Raw genomic sequence first — 18,096 nt, forward strand, 5'->3', positions numbered from 1 at the left:
CCCAAGCTCAGCCCGGTTTCTCCCGATACCAGTCGACCACGCCGTTCCAGTTTCTGAGCCGACCCGTTGAGAGCCAATGACGTCATCATAATGCGAGCTGGCTGTCTCCGGAGTGGCCTTATTTTACTGTCACCGGGGTGCAATGGTCCGAGTGCGGACTGAGCGATAGGCGAGGATAACCCCCGCCGCAGCTGCTGTTAGCATGGGAAGAGGGCGGAGAGGGGTTGTCAGTGGTCCAAAAACAGACGTATTCGCTGCCAGAGGAGAGGGAGAGAGAGAGAGAGAGAGAGAGAGAGAGAGAGAGAGAGAGAGAGAGAGAGAGAGAGAGAGAGAGAGAGAGAGAGAGAGAGAGAGAGAGTGAGATTAAGTGAGCAAGAAAATAGAGCATACGACAATAATGGAGTGTTCACGAGACTATCCCAAAAGAGAACGTTACCGAAAATATTAACGCACAGTAAAAATGTCCGTCTATCGTGAGCATGGAGAATAAAATATAGAGAATTCCTATAAAAAATAAAAATATAAGAATTAAAATAGAGAATTGAGAAAAAAATAGAAATAGAGAAAGAGAATAGAGAATAAAAATAGAGAATTCCTGGCCCCGAGAATCCACACAGTCCATAAAGTGCACGGACAGCTGGGTTTGTGGTTCAGATACAAATCCAGGGAGTCAGTGGCTCGGACAGACCGCACTCCGAGACCAATGGGGTGAGAGGGAGCAGTCTGGAGCGGACAGCGGGGACGAGTGAGAGGGGGGGGGGAGGGGCATGTGCCTCCGTCAGCATAACACTATACTGCAGAGTCTGAATATAGGGCATTGTAATAAATATTGGTAGTGAAGCACTGTTAAAAACTAATAGATTTAAATCAATTAGCACTTAAACTGTGCATATAGCCTACACATAAGCTGTGCTTAGGTAAGCCTGAACACAAACTGTGCTTATAGCCTGCACACAAACTGTGCTTATAGCCTGCACACAAACTGTAGCCTGCACACAAACTGTGCTGATAGCCTGCACACTTTCCATAGGAACGACCACTGACGAGAAGCATAGGTAATAGACATAATATTTAGGTGCTAACTGAGGTCAGGCGACAGGGACAAGTGTTCACAAAAAGCGTGTTTAGTTTGTGGAATCGGCTTTATCAGTGCACGATGTTTCCGTTTGTCTACTTATGCATTCGATTATCAAACGCTCTTTGAAGCGAGTCGTTCCAAATATTTTTTCCAAGGTAGAATTGAGAGGTGTAATTACAGGATTATTTGGGTATGATTATCGAATATCCTATCGGCTCAATCTTGGTGCGGCTCTAACAATGATTATCAAACGTTTACCGACTTTCTAGAGCCGTGGGTGCACCTAAGTGAGCGAGAAATTATGCATTAACTCTGTGAAACTGAACGGCAAAGCTTAAATTGCATGAATTAGGAATTAACACCTACGATATCCCTAAAATACATCATCATTCATTTTTCTCACACATTTACCCGTTAGTAACGCCTCTGAACGTATATATGCTTTTCATAAATTTGTTTGCTTCTTCATGACTGTTACGAGCACCTCACGTTAATTGGAAACGTTTCCCGTTTATGGAGCACCGCCATTTTCTTTTATTCCTCTATCCCTCCCTCGCTCTCTTCCTCCCTCTCTTTCTCTACCTCCCTCACTTTCTGTCAATATAGGGACCCCATCAAACGGAAGTCAAGACCTGAGTCCCGAGAGCGGTGAGCGTTCTCGTCAGAAACCTCTCCCCCTCCCTCCTCTCTCCCCTCACCCACCCCCACCGTCCACCGCCGCGCGCGAGGCCGTCCCATTCACACGCTGTTCGACCAGCACCCAGCGCTGTTTCAATTTCCCGACCATGAATACGAAGACACGGGGGCGGGGCGGGCGGAGGGGTGTGCGGACATTCGCTCTGGTGCGTGTCCCGTCGTCGTCGGTCCGTTGGCGGGAGTTTGGTCGCTCGTCGGCTCACACCTCGCGACACTGGGAGGACGCCGGCGCGCCGTCGCTGCCGACGACCGGCGGCCGTCGCTGCCGACGAGCAGTGTCGTTGGCGATGGGGCGGCGGACGGTGCGGTCTGGCGGAGCGCAGAGCGGGCCCACGGCGCTGCCCTGCCCGGCCACTGTCTCCGGCACACAGAGGTGAGGGAGGGCCGCGGACTCGTTTTACAGGGGCGTGGATGGGGTGGGGATGTATGTGCAATTTGTCTCCAAATATCAGGACCATTTTAGATAGTCCTGAAGATTTCGTGCATGCTTGAGGAATCGCAATGCATGCAATGTTATCTGATGACCTTTGCTGCTTGATGCTAATGCTAACTTATGGTACGCTCTTGCACTTTGCTGCACTCTTATTGCTACACTTTGGCTTGTCCTCGTTTGCGTAATGCTATAATGGTGGTCGTTCAGCGCGATGTGACAAGACAGCCGTGTCCCCTCACAGTCTCTCCACACTCACAGCTTGTTTTCGGGATTTCCCTCTGTCGTCCGGCTGCTTATCCTCTCATGGTCAGCCGTTTGGTGCGTGCATGTCACAATGACGTTTTATTGAATGTTTACGTGGGCCTTGTGCAAGAGCCCGTTAAAAGTTTTTTTTATCTGAGAAATAATCTCAATTTCATGATTCACACCGCTCTGCATCTGCATGCGATTGCGTACGGTGTAATTGTAGACGTACCTATATTTATGTGTTTTCATGGGCTGCTTACGCAATGAGAAGGCTGTGTGGGATCGATCTCAGTTCTCCCATAACATTTAAATTTCCCCCCATCAGGGTATTTCCATAATCATTGTGCAGAGGTTATACGACTCCGACCTTACGAAACGAAATGGGACAGGTCATTGCGATACAATGGAACATTTTTAGCTATAAGCTAGTGCTTATTATCACTATGTTGATTAAGTTCTTATGATGTGTTAGTGGTGGACGTTATTTCGTTACTTGCCAAACAATGCTGACAAATATTTGAAAACATCTTATGCTGTATTTGCCAATTAGAGCTTAGGTGCATCCTTTTCAATGGGTGGAATATTATGTACATTAGTATAACTTGTATGATTATATGTTTTACCGGCCAGTGAATACTTGCACAAATATACCATGCGAGCGTACATTAATGTGCGTGTTCCGGCCTGTTTCAGATGAGTGCGAGTATATACCACTGGTCCACTAGGAGCGGGGGGCTGCTGGCGTGGATCCTGCCCGGTAAGTCGCCCCCCCCCCCCCCCCAAAGTAGCCAAACCTCTCCAGACGCCAGAACACATCAAATGGCGGCGCCCTTCAAACGCACGCCTATTGCCCCGACCGATGAATTATTCATGCACGGGACGATGGATCCATAGTTGGCTCAAGCTTTCAAGTCACACGAGTATATGATGTGATATGCATTGCAGTTCAGGCAACTGTAACCCGTCCTTGCGCCAGCCAAGCTAGCCGCTGGTTCTCTCAGCTTTAACGTCAACTACATTTCCGTTTATGCACTAACCCAAAGCCTAAGTGAGTAGAGTCGGACGATGGATCGATCTCTTGACTTTGATGTCCGCTCTATTTTCCGGCTGGTTTGAGTCTGTGGGATCGGTCGTTGCGATCAGTTGCCGCTGGAAGGCCGGTCGGTGGATAGCGTCTCTGAACTACATATTCGTTTTCTTCTGTTACAGTTGTTCTATGTATCCGCATCACACAAGTACAGATCCCGCAATCTGTAGTGCTGGGAAAAGCAGTGACACTCGAATGCAAGTACGACCCCGAGGGACAAGATATATACGCCGTCAAGTGGTACAAAGACTCGTTCGAGTTCTACCACTTTCTGCCGAAGAGCAGACAGCAGAAGGGCAAATACAATGCCACCGGTCTCGACGTCGTGGTGAGTACCAACGGGTTTGCAACGAAACAAATGGTGTCGTTTATGCTTGAACAGAAGACACTCGGTTTATCCAATAGTGGTACGTGAGTAATATTAGAGCCTGGAGCTTCATTCTTATGGAGAAGCCATAGCAAGTTGAAGCTTTATGAACACATTATTTGTGCTATTATTTGTGCTATATATGAGTTAGTGAGTTTTTTTTTCTAAACAGTGCATTTTCTAATATAATGCTTCGTTTCATTCTTGATGTTAATCATATTGTATCCGCTACATTTTACGCTGTATTCTATCGTCTGCATTTAATTAGCAGAACAATGCGATGATGGATAGCGTAACTGAAAGTACCCCACGTGCAACTAAAGTAACGGGTAAAAACTATAAGCCAACACCAAGCCATGACCAAGCCAACACCCTGAGCCAACACAGCTTGATGGCTTGATGCATTTAAAGAATGGAAGGAAGATACGGGGGACAAAAGTTAGGCGCGCAAAACACAAATGCACTTTAGAGCCCTAATTGAAAAAGGCAAAAACTAAGCAGCGGCTACGAACTAAATGTCAACAAAAAGCGTTCAAAGTGGATGGCACTGCTAATGTCACCACTGGTGAATACGATTACGGCTCAACTTCATAACAAACTTTGGGTGAGATGAAACAAACGAAGAAATAAGACAGCCCGTCTAGAAGGAAGGCAAGTGTAAAAAAGGTTAAATGATTTTAATGGCCGTACAAAGGCCTCTTAATGCCCAGCCGCAGAAGTCCGGTTAAACCATGCACGATATTCTCATACGTTACCGAATGCAATTTATCATCGTAATGAATGCTTATTATCAAATTTCGCTATTCTTTATCCAAGTGACGACTGAATATCACGCAAGCGTGCCAATATTAAAACCTCGCCTCCGGCATATCCAGGAATTCATGGAATCGGTGGTGTTACAAATGTAGTCGGTATAAGAATGCCCATAGCCGTGAATATCCTTTTTACAATTTTACTAAAACAAGCTCCCTTCAACCCAAACGTAATTATATCGAACATTGTTCTAAATTTTCCGTTCGCGGTCCAGTTAGTATTCCCAGTTGTGGTTCTCTCGTGCACGGCTCACCTTTGAAAATGTTGCCCTAGTACCTCTGGTCCGACGTGGCACGTCTCGGGAGTTAGAATTCGCTGGTCACGACTTACCTCTGCTCGCGGCTCCGTAACGTACATTTCTACATAATGCACCAGTGTTCGGGTGCGGTCAGTTATTTATATCTTCCTGTAGTCGGACCCAGGTATTCAAGGTAAGATAGGTTAAAGCTGGAAAGGACCATTGCTGGTCTGTGCAGGCTGAAGCGGCTGCAACGAACGGTAGAGGCAACGGTGAAATGGCATTAAATTTGTTATTATTTCAACAGATTAAATTTCAACTGTGATATCGACGAACTAATGTAGGATCCAATCAATCACAAATATCCCTTCCCAATGTCTTTGAATCGGGACGGCTCATTTACTTGATGGATTAAACACATAAAGACAAACAAATTCCATCAAATTTCCTCCAGATCTGAGGCCGTAACTCCTGCCTGGCTCACAGCGCGACACCGTACAGTGTCTGTAACAAACCAGCCATCACCCGGTCCCTGCGGAAGGGCTGCCGCTGGGGGCCCCCGATCCGTTCATCACTGAGACGCGTGCCGTGTGCGTCAGCCGGTCCCTGGGGGCGCGAAGGGCGCCGCTCTCCCACCCCGGTCGATGGATACTGATCAATCTGCGCCGTATGAGTCTCCGGCGCCCCGGAGACGCTATCTGACGCGCCGGGAACACAGGTAGACAGCCCGCAGACGACGCGAATTTTAAGAGGTTTCGCCTTTGAGCGAGCGTGCAGAGAGAGTACCTACCCAGCGGAAGCTTTCACAGACAGGGTGGCGGCATACGAAACTTGCCGGAGAATGGCTCGAATCGAACTTCTAAATGCGGCACACATCCGGCGGTTTCTTTGAATGCTGAGCCCCGATCACGTCGGCAAAGACTTTGTCATCTTGGTCGAGGTAGTTTTCTGCGAGCTCACCGGAAGACAAATTTGCGGCTGGTCTTATGAAAATGGTGACAGCATTAGCAGCTCGCGTTGGTCTTAGTCTTGTACCGCACGCAGACCACCCTCTTCGCTCACAATAGACTGACGATTTTTCTTTGGAGCTCAGAGAGGAGGGCCCTCATTCGCAGGGATTTATTCATCAAATAGTGAAGGTGCGTTGAATACGCTAAAGAGATAGGAATGAGAGCCTTTCGAAACAGCTGAACTTTTTATAAATCTACTCTTTTGTGACAGGAAAGTTCAGGTATGATGCACTGCAAATTGATGAAACTATTATTCTGAAAGAACATTTGATGGACTTATCGTGCAATGTTCAAGTCACAGGCTTACTTGACTCCTTGCAATGATCAGCACAGGCATCTCAATTCCTCTCCGAACACATGCATGTGTTCGGGGAATGTGGAACCATCAATCATGATTGATGGTTCCACAATCCCCGAACCCACTGCACCGCTCGTCTGCGGCGCTGACGTCTCGAACTGGCCGGTGTCGGCCGGCGGCGCACATCGCTCCATCAGCGCCGGCCGCCCAGGTCGCGAGCCGAATCCAAATGCAGCCGCCACGGCCGGGGCGCTAAACCCGGTAATCCGCCGGCGGCGGCCCAGTCAGATGCAGCCGCCGGCTCGTTTGTCTTCCGCCTCCTCCGTCCAGCTCAGCGCGGCGCGGCCCAGCCACTAAGTGGCCGGACTGACGCGCCCGCCGGACCCCGACGGGGCAGTCCGGTCACATGGCCGCCCTGTCGCGCCCCGCTGCCGGTCACGTGGCGCGGTGACGTCACTGGGGGTAGCCTTTGTTGCTGATGGCGTGCGCTGAGTGCATCGTTGGCCGGCAGACGACTGAGATCGGTGCCGGCTCCCCGCGCGGCCCGGCGATGGTGCCCGATAACGGTGTTTTCTGCGTCATTTTCCCGAGGGAGGCCATCACTGCGACCGGAAGTGTACTACAGTTACTGATGCACCCCTGCTAGAAAATGCGTGATATTGATAAAGCGCAACTGAACAGGATTTGCTGATATTCAGCGCTTTTAATTTGGTAGAGAAAAAAAAAACTAATGACCATAACAGCTTCACATGGACAGGGGTCAAGTTTCTGTGAGCATTAAATAAATGGCAGCATTAGTCTTAATTGTGTGAAATATTGGCACTGTATAACTTTGGTCTGGTATTGGTATTAGTATAACTGTATGACCTTGGTGATCCTCTTCTTTATAACGGCCACGGAAAGAAAACCATTATCCGTTGCACCATACGGGTCGGTCACGCCGCGCCGGAGCGCCGCGAACCGTGGCGGTGGGTGCGAGGGATGCTGTGCCGCATCACACGCGTGTAGGCCGGGTCAGTCTACCTAGCCAGTCGCGCCGGCTTTACAGCCGCCATGGCCTGGCCGGGCTGCGCTGCGATGCTTTGATACTATTTCTAGCAGTTGAATGTGAAAAATGATAAAGTACCGTTTTTTTTTCTCAACTAAACCAACACTAAACATGAATGAAAATTATTTATGTCATCCCCAAGTCATTGTTTCGTTTAGAACCCCACCACTCAGCGTCGTCTGCCGCCAGTGCCATTGCGGCGTATCCCGCTGGCCAAGACGCCACGGAGCGGCTGTGACCGTCGTTGGCAGACATTTTATCGGCGAGCTGCTCTAGCAGCCATGTGTCGCTCTCAATGACACCTAACAGAGGCTCAGTGCCCGGCTCTGGCGGCCGCCGGACCGGACTGAAGGCTGCGCCGAGCCGTGAACACTGGCGCTGTCGGACACGGACGCACTATCGGTCGCAGCTCGCAGCCAGCAGCGCACATTCTTGGCGTATTTACGAGCGCGATGGCCATTTACGATCATCATCACATGCATATTGTATAATGAATATTCCCACGAGTTCTTTATTGTTTTCATGCTTTTTAACGACTTGCTGCAGCGACGCACGTGTAGTAAGTAATTCGTTTGCCTTATCTTGCCTCTCACGTCTCACAATACTCAGTTAGTAGATCCGTTAGAAGAGACACTGACTTACCACCGCCCCTGTTCGGTTTCAGCTGGAGAGGTCGTCGGACTCGGAGGTGACGGTGCGGGTCAGCTCTGACCGCGCCGCCGGCACATACAAATGTGAGGTCTCCGGAGAGGGGCCCGAGTTCTGGACCAGCTTCGCCGAACGCAATGTCTCCGTAGTCAGTAAGTTGGGCCGTTGACAACCGGGCGAGGCTGGTTCGTTTGGAGACGGTACTGCTTCTCAGTAATCGCTCTGGTGATGGAACTCCTTGTTGGCTCTGAAATAACCTAAAGATTTGAAGAATAATGAGACCATAAGCTCACCAGTGTGTGAAACCGTTTTCGTTAAACACGTCAGCCCACGCCGGGCTATTTCTCATGAAAATTACACCAGCACTTGTAGCCTCCTTGAGTATCCTATCAGATCGTCCGGTCGAGCAGCCGACTCCGCCGAACAATCACCGTCAAATCTCCCTTTCACCTCGCCTTCAATCGATTCCCTTCCTCGTCATTAAGCAGGGATGGTTGTATTTGAAGACCCTACGCCGGCCCATAGGGCCATGATTGTGAGGTTCTAGGTCTCATCGCATTGCGCCTGCATTCGGACGACGATTTCGCCGAGGCGGGCTCCGAATGCAAATCACCTGATTATCATTCACTTATGCGAATTCGAATGACATCGGCTGCGTCTTCCCGGTAGCGGAAAATTGACAACGAAAATATTCGACGCTACAGCTGTGCCTCAAAATTGCCGCGGGTTAATCGCCGGGAAATTATGCCCCCATTATGCCTCGGCCGAAGTCATAAAGGCGGCGTATCCGTTGCCAGCTTTAAATCTCGCGGACCCGTTTCGAATTGGATGGCGAGGATTATCATAAAACGGCCGTGGCCGCAGTGTTAGTGGGATATATCGTGATTAGAATGTCGGTTTCGGTGGCCGTTGGGACACGTCTCTGTGCTCAGTGACCGGTGGCGACCGTTTGCAGTCGACTGAGCGAGCTCAGCCGCGGCGGCAAACTGTCCGGGCAGACACCATTCCGCAGCGACAGATAACGATTATAGCCGAGGTGTTTTGCAACACTGATGAGCATTATTTTCATTTTTACTTTTTGGTAATATTTTCTTTCTTTTTTAAACTGGAAAGTAGTTAAAACAATTTGACAATGTTTTTTGCAGACATTGGATATTTAATGATTTGACACAGACAGATCAAATAACTTTTCATTTTGAACTAAGGCCGTGCGTCGTATCAGCTTATTCAGCTAGTCAGTTGCAGCCCCGTCGATTATTACATTAAATGTGAGCTATGCTCAGTTAATGAGAACGGTGTCAATAGCACGCCGTAATGATCATATTAGGAGCGTCTATCATGTATTTCCCCTTCCCAATTTTGCTTAGATCAATCATTTTACGGCGGGAACTCCCACGGGCGTCCTCTCAATCTCTCATAACGGCATTACCTTGGCGTCTCCTTCTGTATCGTCCCCTGAGACGGGCGGGAGGACCGAGCGGTGTGGTCCGAGGGTCGAGCAAAGGGCGGTGATGTGGTAGGGACCTCTGCTCTACCATTAGTGGGCCCTGTCCATCCTATCTGTCGGTTTGCCTGTCTTTCTGTCTCATCTGTCTCTGTCTCTGTCTCTGTCTCTCTCTCTCTCTCTCTCTCTCTCTCTCTCTCTCTCTCTCTCTCTCTCTCTCTCTCTCTCTCTATCTATCTATCTCTCTCTCTGTCTCTCTCTCCCTCTCTCTCTTTTTTTTTCTCTCTCTCTCTCTCTCTCTCTGTCTCTGTCTCTCTCTCTCTCTCTCTCTCTCTCTCTCTCTCTCTCTCTCTCTCTCTCTCTCTCTCTCTCTCTCTCTCTCTCTCTCTCTCTCTCTCTCTCTCTCTCCCGTTTCTATCTCTTTCCCCTATCAAGGTTTCCCTCCGCTCCTCCGTCACCACAGCTGTCTCTGTCACTGTAAGGCTGATCGCCGATCATCTCCACTCTCCCTCCCTCTCTCTCCCTCCCTCTCTCTCCCTCCCTCTCCACCTCTATATCTACCTCTCTCTATAACTGTCGCTGTCACAACCACGCCGTCGGGAGAGGCGAGGGTTCGGCGCCCTCCGGACGGGGAGGAGACCGTCCCGACAAAGACAGAGCACCTTGCTCGATATCCGTCCCCCTGAGGAACCCGGCGGCTCTATTTTACTGCCAGGGTCCGAGCGGTGAATATTTCCTCAACTGCTCCCTACCAGAGACCAAGCACGGGCTTCTGTCTCAGTCTGAAAGCCTGTGAGACAAGCTTGTTCAGATCCCAGAAGAAGAAGAAGATCCCGCTATCAAAAACGGTACAACTCAAATCACCGAACACATGTTTGCTTAAATCTCAGTCCCCTATCAAAAACGGTACATCCCAAATCACTGATCACGTTGACCCATAACTGATGAATCTTTGACTTCTCTGACCACCTGTCGCCCCGCTGACCAATCTCCCCCCTCCCGCAGCGTTGCCAGACCGACAGCCGGAGATCTGGGGCCACCAGCACGTGTATCGCCCCGGCGATAATATCTCCGTCAACTGCACATCGCCCAACGCCCGACCGGCCGTACACATCAACTGGTTCGTCAACGGCGAACAGGTAAGGGTGAGAAGGAGATGGGGAGCTCTGAGCGAGACATTAGGGGTCACAGAGTGAGATGGATAGTGTTCGCATATGTATACCTATATAGTCAGGATAAAAGTTTCGTATAGGAAGGTACCCGAGAATTACAGATATTATGTATGTGCTGCATTGGGAGAATGCCTAACCATTTCTACCATTTTCGCTTCTCAAAGGCATATAAAATGTGGGTCCTACATTTCGTTTTTGGCTTATGTATCATTTTAATTATTTTGCGCAAATTAAACCTCAGAACCTCATTCAATCTTCATCTATGTAGGCGTGTTTCCTTTGGATCTCGTTCTTTGTCCGGACTTCAGCTCCCTGTCACCCCCTCCCCCCTCCGTCGGTGCGGCTCCCCTGTCGGCAGGGGCCATCTTGGCTCGATTTTTGCCCGCTGTGAGAGTACCACGCGGGTATTGATCGGGCTCGCGCGTCCTCGCGCTTCACTGTGCCCCGCCGCCTCTCCCCTGCTATTGCCCGTCGTGGGAAAACCAATCCCAACGAGGATCAGCTTAACCGCGCCTCAACTGACGCGCCGCGCCGCCTCTCGCCTCGCCGCGCCATTCCTCGCCGCGCCGCGCCGCGCCGCGCCGCCGACAGATATCGGCTCGTAATCACTGCACGAATCGCCGCCTGTCATGAAGGAGCCAGTGCCACGTTTGTTCTAATCGTGACGTTGACCAGTGTCAGGCGGAGCACCGCTGCCGTTTTACGCATGTCATCACCAGCCGTCGCGCGATGGATGGAGGCGAAACACGGCATGTGACGCGGATATAGTCATTGATCGGCGATCGCGGTCGGCCCAGCGATCGGGAATCCTATGACGTGCGTAGTTTGATGGGATTAACTCGACGTTGGTTTGCAGTAACTGTTTGCTTGCAGCGCAGCGGATTAGAAATGTGTCACATGCGCTCTGCTTATACCAATTCTGGATATCTATAGGGAAGTAATGAAGATGCAAGATGCAAGGTATTTTTAGTGTAACTGGATTGTCCAAACAAAAGTTTGAAAACAAAGCGTGCCAAGATATGACGTACCGTAGAAAAGTTAGTGGTGAAATGCAATCACGCTTTACCGGCACTACTACAGCATACTCGTGCGCTAGCGCTATATTTGGCTTAGTAAAGTTTTCCCACCACTATATCAGTTACCAGCATCTATTCAGGAGACCAGTTAATTGGTCAGCTACCACAGCCATGTCTAGGCCATCATATAGAATTCAATCTCAGTCCTGTGGCCCATCTGAGTCTGACTGACTTTGACTGAGGGTATGACTGTGACCTGAGCGGGGGCTAATCACCAGGAGTCGCCCACTATATCCGCTCTGACTGCGTCGGTGTCAGTGTCAGGCCCGAGAGGCCTCGGTCGTGTCAGTGTCGGCGGTGTCAGTGTCAGACCCGAGAGACAGCAGGCGTGTTCGCTGACACTGCTCTGACCTCGGCATCGCTCCGACGGGAACTGGGAGTGACAACCGACAACGGACGGGCAGACAGATGGAACAGCCAGAGAGATGAACAAACGGGCACATATATAGACGGACTAAACCCTGGCAGAGACAAACAGACAGACAGACAGATGGACAGTTGGATAGACGGTCGGCCAGCCGGACGGAGCAGGTGTTTTCTGAGAGTTTAAACTACATTCGAGTGATCGACCGATATGTTCCTTTGTCTTTTGAAGGGAGCTGTCACCTATACAGAGACGAGCAGGATTTTTGTTTGAAACCATCCGATTTTGTGATGAGCCTTTCCCTGCTTTTTGCCTTAGGAAATGTTGTGATGGATATTGATTTGGTCGCTCTCGGAGTATTTGCTTTCTACGGATCGAAGGCAGAACTGACAGATAACTTCCTGACAAGCTCGTATAGAGCTCCAAAAGCGTATTTATGTAAACTAAAAGACGCCAGCAATGAAGAAGTTCCGAATCACATCCCTTGAAGTATGAGCGATTGCCAAGGAATCGGGCTCGGTCTAAAATTAAGGTCGTCTGCGGGGACTACAAAGTTACGCGCAAAGCTAGTCGGGACCTGACACGCTGAGATCCATCGGTCTTCATCGCTCTATTATTAGGTCGTTAAGACTCTCATCAAAGCGTCATTACCGTGTCATCAGTCTGACAACAGAAGATCGTCAACTCATCAGACTGTCATCTTCAGGCCGTCATCAGACCGTCATCAGGCCGTCATCATACCGTCATTAAACCGTCATCGGTCAGTTAGCGTAGCGGAGCGTCATTTGGGCCGTCATCTGCAATTACGATGTGCATTGCGGATCGGGACTTATGTGGTTTACATATTTACACATTTATGAAATCGATTGAAATATGCATGAAAAGCCTATTTTTCGCGTATATTTAATCAAGATCAAATTGTATGTTGCACACACACATAACAGCTAAAATAAAAAGCCAAAACCGCTGTTCATCGACCCAAAAAACAAACAACACTTTTATTTTACACAACACTATACTACGACCTGGAACCACCAATCTTATCGCTGTGTTAACACTATCTTTATCGGTTGATCTATGTTCAAACTTCATTTGTCGTCATAACTTCATCTGTCTTCTCAACATTCGCCTTCATCGCATTGCCCGTCTCTCACACAACAGTCGAACTCACCCGGCCTCGCCCGATTCACCGCCCCGCCATCCAGCCTCCATCCGTGGCGTCTCCATCCGTCGTCCGCGCCAGATCTGCCTCCGACGCGTCATTGTCTGTCATCATTTCGCGTCGCTCGTCCCCCGCTGACACGGGAAGGTATCGATCGCTGCGAGCGAGCCTGCCCTGCCCTACGAGAGAGATAGCGGGCCACGCGGTCGTGGAGGACTGGTCATGTCGTCAGAGATACACATCTTGCGGGAGATTGTAGACGGGCTCATTGAAAATCGGCGGCAAATGTGACAGATGCAGTCGTGATTGAAGGGAGAACTTCAAGCAGTTTCAACCACATATTAATTAGCTACATAAATTACTTGAGTGTCAATGTCGGGCAAATGGTCGCAAGTGATGCAGATGACATCAATTGAGTGTCATTCCTTGTTTTAGAAAAGCTACAGGAACAAAACAATTCATCAAAGCTCCACTTACGCCCACTACAGTTTTAATTTACGGGACGCCAGTCGGATAAAATCAGCGTAAAGGTGGCCCAAAGTGGTCCATCTGACACACCACAGCGCGCTCTCGACACGGCACCAAACAAAGGCGCCTGGCGACTCACTGGCTCCCCATATAACTCTCCCGCTCTTCTCATAACGGAGGAACTCTAAAGCGCTGTGTTGGCACACTGAGCGGAGCGCTCCCCTCAGTGCTCGCTCCCCTTCCGACTCGCCCTGCCGGCCCCCGGTATGACTCACATGGGACAAACTTGCGCCGCGAGCCGGCCCGGGGCGCGAGAGATGGAGGTAACTTTGGTGTCCTGGTGACACGGAGGGGTGATGAACGCAGCTGCAGAGTGGAAACCTCGGCAAAAGTGGTGAGCTGTAACGGGCAGTGAAGATGGCCAAAGTACGCCAGGTTCCGGGAAATATAACCGTCTGATGCTTGGTATGAGAGCTGAGAGAATTCGAGCCTTACGGCAGCGTGTCGGTAATGCATATAAATATATAATAAAAACTTAAAAGTAAAATTCAGATCGTATTACTGATTAATCAAAATGAGCTAGGCCTCAATAACCAATAGCTGATCAGCTTACAAGGTTAGAGCAAATCGCACATCATTGAGCTCCGAATCACCAATTACCAAATGGACCGTAGTCCTCCACAACCAGTTTAAGGTCATCTCTTATGCCTCCAAATTGTGCGGGCACATATTTTGTTTCATTGGCTCCCCGCTTCATCTCACAGCTCGGTTTCTTTGTTTGGACTTTATCACCCCATCTGCACATCGTCTGCGTTTTATCACGCACTTCTTCTCTCCCTCCCACACTTGCTGTTCAACAATGTGCTCACATTTCGCGAACTGCTCCAGTTTTCTCCCGCACCTCTCACATAAGTCACGGTTCTCCCGTCCCTTTGGTCGTTGTCGTCCCCCGCCGCGAGTAACCCCACCTGTCTGTGACGACCCAGGTCTCTCCAGCCACCAACGGGCCGCCGAAATGACACCATTTTCACCGAGTCAGCGGCCGCCGGCTCCCCTTTGTCTGTCGAGGAATGACGGTCGATTAGGTGTCCGTCGGTCTCGGCAATCCCGGTGTCGCAGCGGGTCGTCGTTCGTCGAAACCGATGGTCGCTGGACGGCCCCGACGGTCCGCCTGTCGCTGGCGGTGACGGCCGACGGGCCGACGAGCCGAACTGATTCGCTGCCGCCGGCAGATCCGGCAGGCGAGGAGTCGATATCGTAAAAGCCGAGTGTCGCTGTTTGTAGCGAGTGCTTATCTGTTTGTCTGTTTGCCTGTCTGTCTGTTACTGTTTGTATATTGTCTTTCTGTATGTCTATCGTCTGTCCGTCTATCTGTCCGTCCATGCATGTGCACCTGTCCGTATGTCCGTCTATCTATCTATCGTCTGTCTTCACGCCGGTCCAGTGTGCGTCTGGCGTCAATAGTTCGTCTCTCTGTCGTCTATCTATCGGTCGTCCAGCCATCAGCTCGCCTTCCGCCCGTACTCCCCTCTCTACACCTGTCGATTCGACCGCTCACTAATCTCACTCCCTCTCCCTCTCTATCGTCAGGTATCTCGAGACAATATCCACCACTGGCGGACACCGAGCTCCGACCGGCTGGTCACATCCACCGGAAACCTGCGCATGACCGTACGTCAGCATCATTTCAAGGCGGGCATCATGCAGCTGATGTGTGTGGCCTCACTGGACGATGTCTACTGGAAGAGTGTGCACGTGGACCTGCCGCAGTGGGGAGAGCAAGCCCGCGGGGCGCGCAGCAACGGCCTCTTTGCTAACGGTGAGTGGTGAGCGGTGGCGCGGGGCGGCGGGCGGTGAGCGGTGGGCGGTGAGCGGTGGTCGGTGGTCGGTAGCCTAGGGCGGTTGGCGGGGAGTGGTGGTAGGTCCACCTCGCCTGCCTGGGGCGGCAGGCGGTGAACGGTGGTCGGTAGCCTAGGGCGGTTGGAGGGGTGTGGTGGTAGGTCCACTCCCCCTGCCCGGGGCGGTAGGCGGTGAGGGGTGGGAGATCTGATGCCCGGGGGGAGCCTGGTAATGGTGTGATGGGTAGGGATGTGGAGAGGAGGGGTGACAATGATGAGAGCCATGAGAGCCCGAGCTGTGCCCAGGGGAGGCTCTTAGGTAATCTGACATACCAGCCGGGGTAATGCTCACATTTCGGAAGGCGCATCCATTTCACAAAGTCGTCAAATTTGCATGCATTTTCGCGATATGTGCGACGGCCGACGCTTTCATGAATGTTTTATTTCGTGAAACCTTTCGAGCGGCTTTCTGTTTATCACTGGAGGGTAACATCTGCGCTGACACTTACACGACTCTTGCATTTACACTGGCACCAGTCTGGGACTGACAATGTCGCTTTGAGCATGCTGGGTGGGAAAAGAACTGCCACCGTCATTGTCACACGTTACCTGCACTGCAGCATCCGGACTTAATTCTCAATTTCAAATACCGCGCAGTGAGCACCTACTCAGCTCCAAACGGTTATATGACAGGGACATTCAGGCTGGTGTTAATGTCACAGCGGAAACTTGGCGAGGCTCTTTGCTGGACCTTGATCTTTAGCTGCTATACATTTGTCGACTAAGTCATGAATACATTAAATGCGATGACACTCTTCGGCGTTCACGTTTAAGCAGCACGCCATGTGGCATTGAAATGGAAAAACCTGTTCCTATTCATGTCTCCCTCGTTCATTCATATCTGCTGCCTCTGAGACTGAGACAGACCTGTCAATTATAGCATGGAGGCTAAAGTGAATTGAAAAGGGGCATTGTAACAAATTCCAAACCTATCTTTATGCACGGAAACCTTACAGAACACACTTGGATGCCGTTACACGAGTTTGCCTGTGAGCTGCGACACTGTGAGACCACTGTGAGAGCACTGTGAGAGCACTGTGAGACCGGAGTGAGAAGGTCGGTCTCTCCGCCACCACTGCCGCCGGTCTGGCGACCGAACCATTAGTGAAATTAAACCGCGGCCCAATGCGCGGTGGCCACTGATGTGGGGGCATCGCTCAGCGGCCAGCGGCGGCTGGCGGCGATCTGTCGCAGAGTGACCGGCGCACTCTGCCGGCAGACGAGGGCGACGCACTTTGTCCGCTGACGACACCAACTCGGCAGATCCTGCGGATTGCCGCCGGGTGTAAATTTGAATACCAAAGCGGTGTCGCAGACTGGGAAAGTTATCTCACCTTAACCAGGCTCAGTGCGCGAGGTCCTTGGGGAAGAGTTGAGGGGCATTTTCAAACATGACGGAAATGATGCGTCGTCGAGCTGTAGGTATTATAAGTCAATTAGCGGTCATCTTTCACCAATTTAATAAACAAGGTTTCATAATGGGTGAATCGAGCACCACGAGCATAATCGTACACATGGACAAAGTTGAAACGCACAAGTGAAGCTCAAACAAATGCCGTCAAGCTCAAACGAATTCCACCCGTTCCTGCTGGAGCGTTGCTCGGCCACTAATGTTCAGCGGCACAGCATAACCTTTCAGGCGATGACTACTAGCGCCATCTATGGACGATAATGCGAACCTACCGCTGCGCCCTGACTGAGAGCACAGTGCGCGGCCTTCTGCGTTGTGCTGACTGTAAAAAAGGCTTCCTTGATTTTAGCCACTTGATTTATTTGATTTGTTTTGCTAAGAAATGGATCGTCTCTGAATGGACAGTACGGATGAAATCAACATAAAAAGACGCGTTCCATGAAACGTTTATTCCACTCTCGCCACATGCTAGTATAATCTGTGAACAAACCGTACCCGACTGACTGCATCTCTGACCCTTATCCCTATTCTGTTTCAGGAGGAAGTCAGCCCTTATGTTTCTTGCCGTCCGTCTCGGCGCTGCTAGCAGTGTGCGCTGTATTTGTGCTCCGTTAATCGGACAGTTCCGTGCGGCACATGTCCTCGTTAATGTGGCAGTCCGCCGAGGTCAAAGTCGCGGGCTGCAGATCCTGAATGGAGCTCAATGCTTGATATTCTGGTCGTTTCTTGTGATAAGCCGAAGAGAAAAGAGTGTAACGCATGCGCTCAGTGTTCCAAGATGTGCAAATATACGTGTTTCTTATTTCTGCTTTGTGACAGCGTGGCACGGCGATCAGGGGCTTTGTCAAAACAGTTTAGACGCCGTTCTCTTAATACCGGCTAAGTCGCGCGCTCTCTCGACGCAGTTTCATTTCCCTGTTTACAAATGTGTCGCCCGCTTTCGGCAACTTCTCATTTAGGCAGCGCCTAAATTTCAGCCGCTCTAACGTAATTTCACGGCAATGCAATCCAGGGCCGGGAAACAAACAGGGACGGGAGGAGCCACGCGGATGCGGCTGAGGGGAGCGGAGCTGGCGTCTGGGCCGCCCACCTGACTCTCTCCCTCCTTTCTTCTCCCTCCTCTCCTCCTCTCCTCCTCT

At 50.6% G+C, this 18,096-nt stretch overlaps 1 protein-coding gene across 1 annotated transcript; it reads left to right on the forward strand.

The window, feature by feature from the left end:
* The first annotated feature begins 1,947 nt into the window (after positions 1-1,947).
* Positions 1,948-17,761, forward strand: LOC122364397. Its single transcript, XM_043334721.1, has 7 exons — positions 1,948-2,147; positions 3,147-3,210; positions 3,663-3,868; positions 7,979-8,114; positions 10,412-10,545; positions 15,239-15,467; positions 17,496-17,761. The coding sequence occupies exons 2-7, from the start codon at positions 3,147-3,149 to the stop codon at positions 17,570-17,572; spliced, it is 846 nt and encodes a 281-aa protein (XP_043190656.1). The 5' UTR covers positions 1,948-2,147; the 3' UTR covers positions 17,573-17,761.
* Positions 17,762-18,096: the final 335 nt, after the last annotated feature.

The sequence above is a fragment of the Amphibalanus amphitrite genome, unplaced genomic scaffold (genome assembly GCF_019059575.1).
Source record: "Amphibalanus amphitrite isolate SeventyFive unplaced genomic scaffold, NRLGWU_Aamphi_draft 000674F_arrow, whole genome shotgun sequence".
In the NCBI taxonomy this organism is placed as follows: domain Eukaryota; kingdom Metazoa; phylum Arthropoda; class Thecostraca; order Balanomorpha; family Balanidae; genus Amphibalanus; species Amphibalanus amphitrite.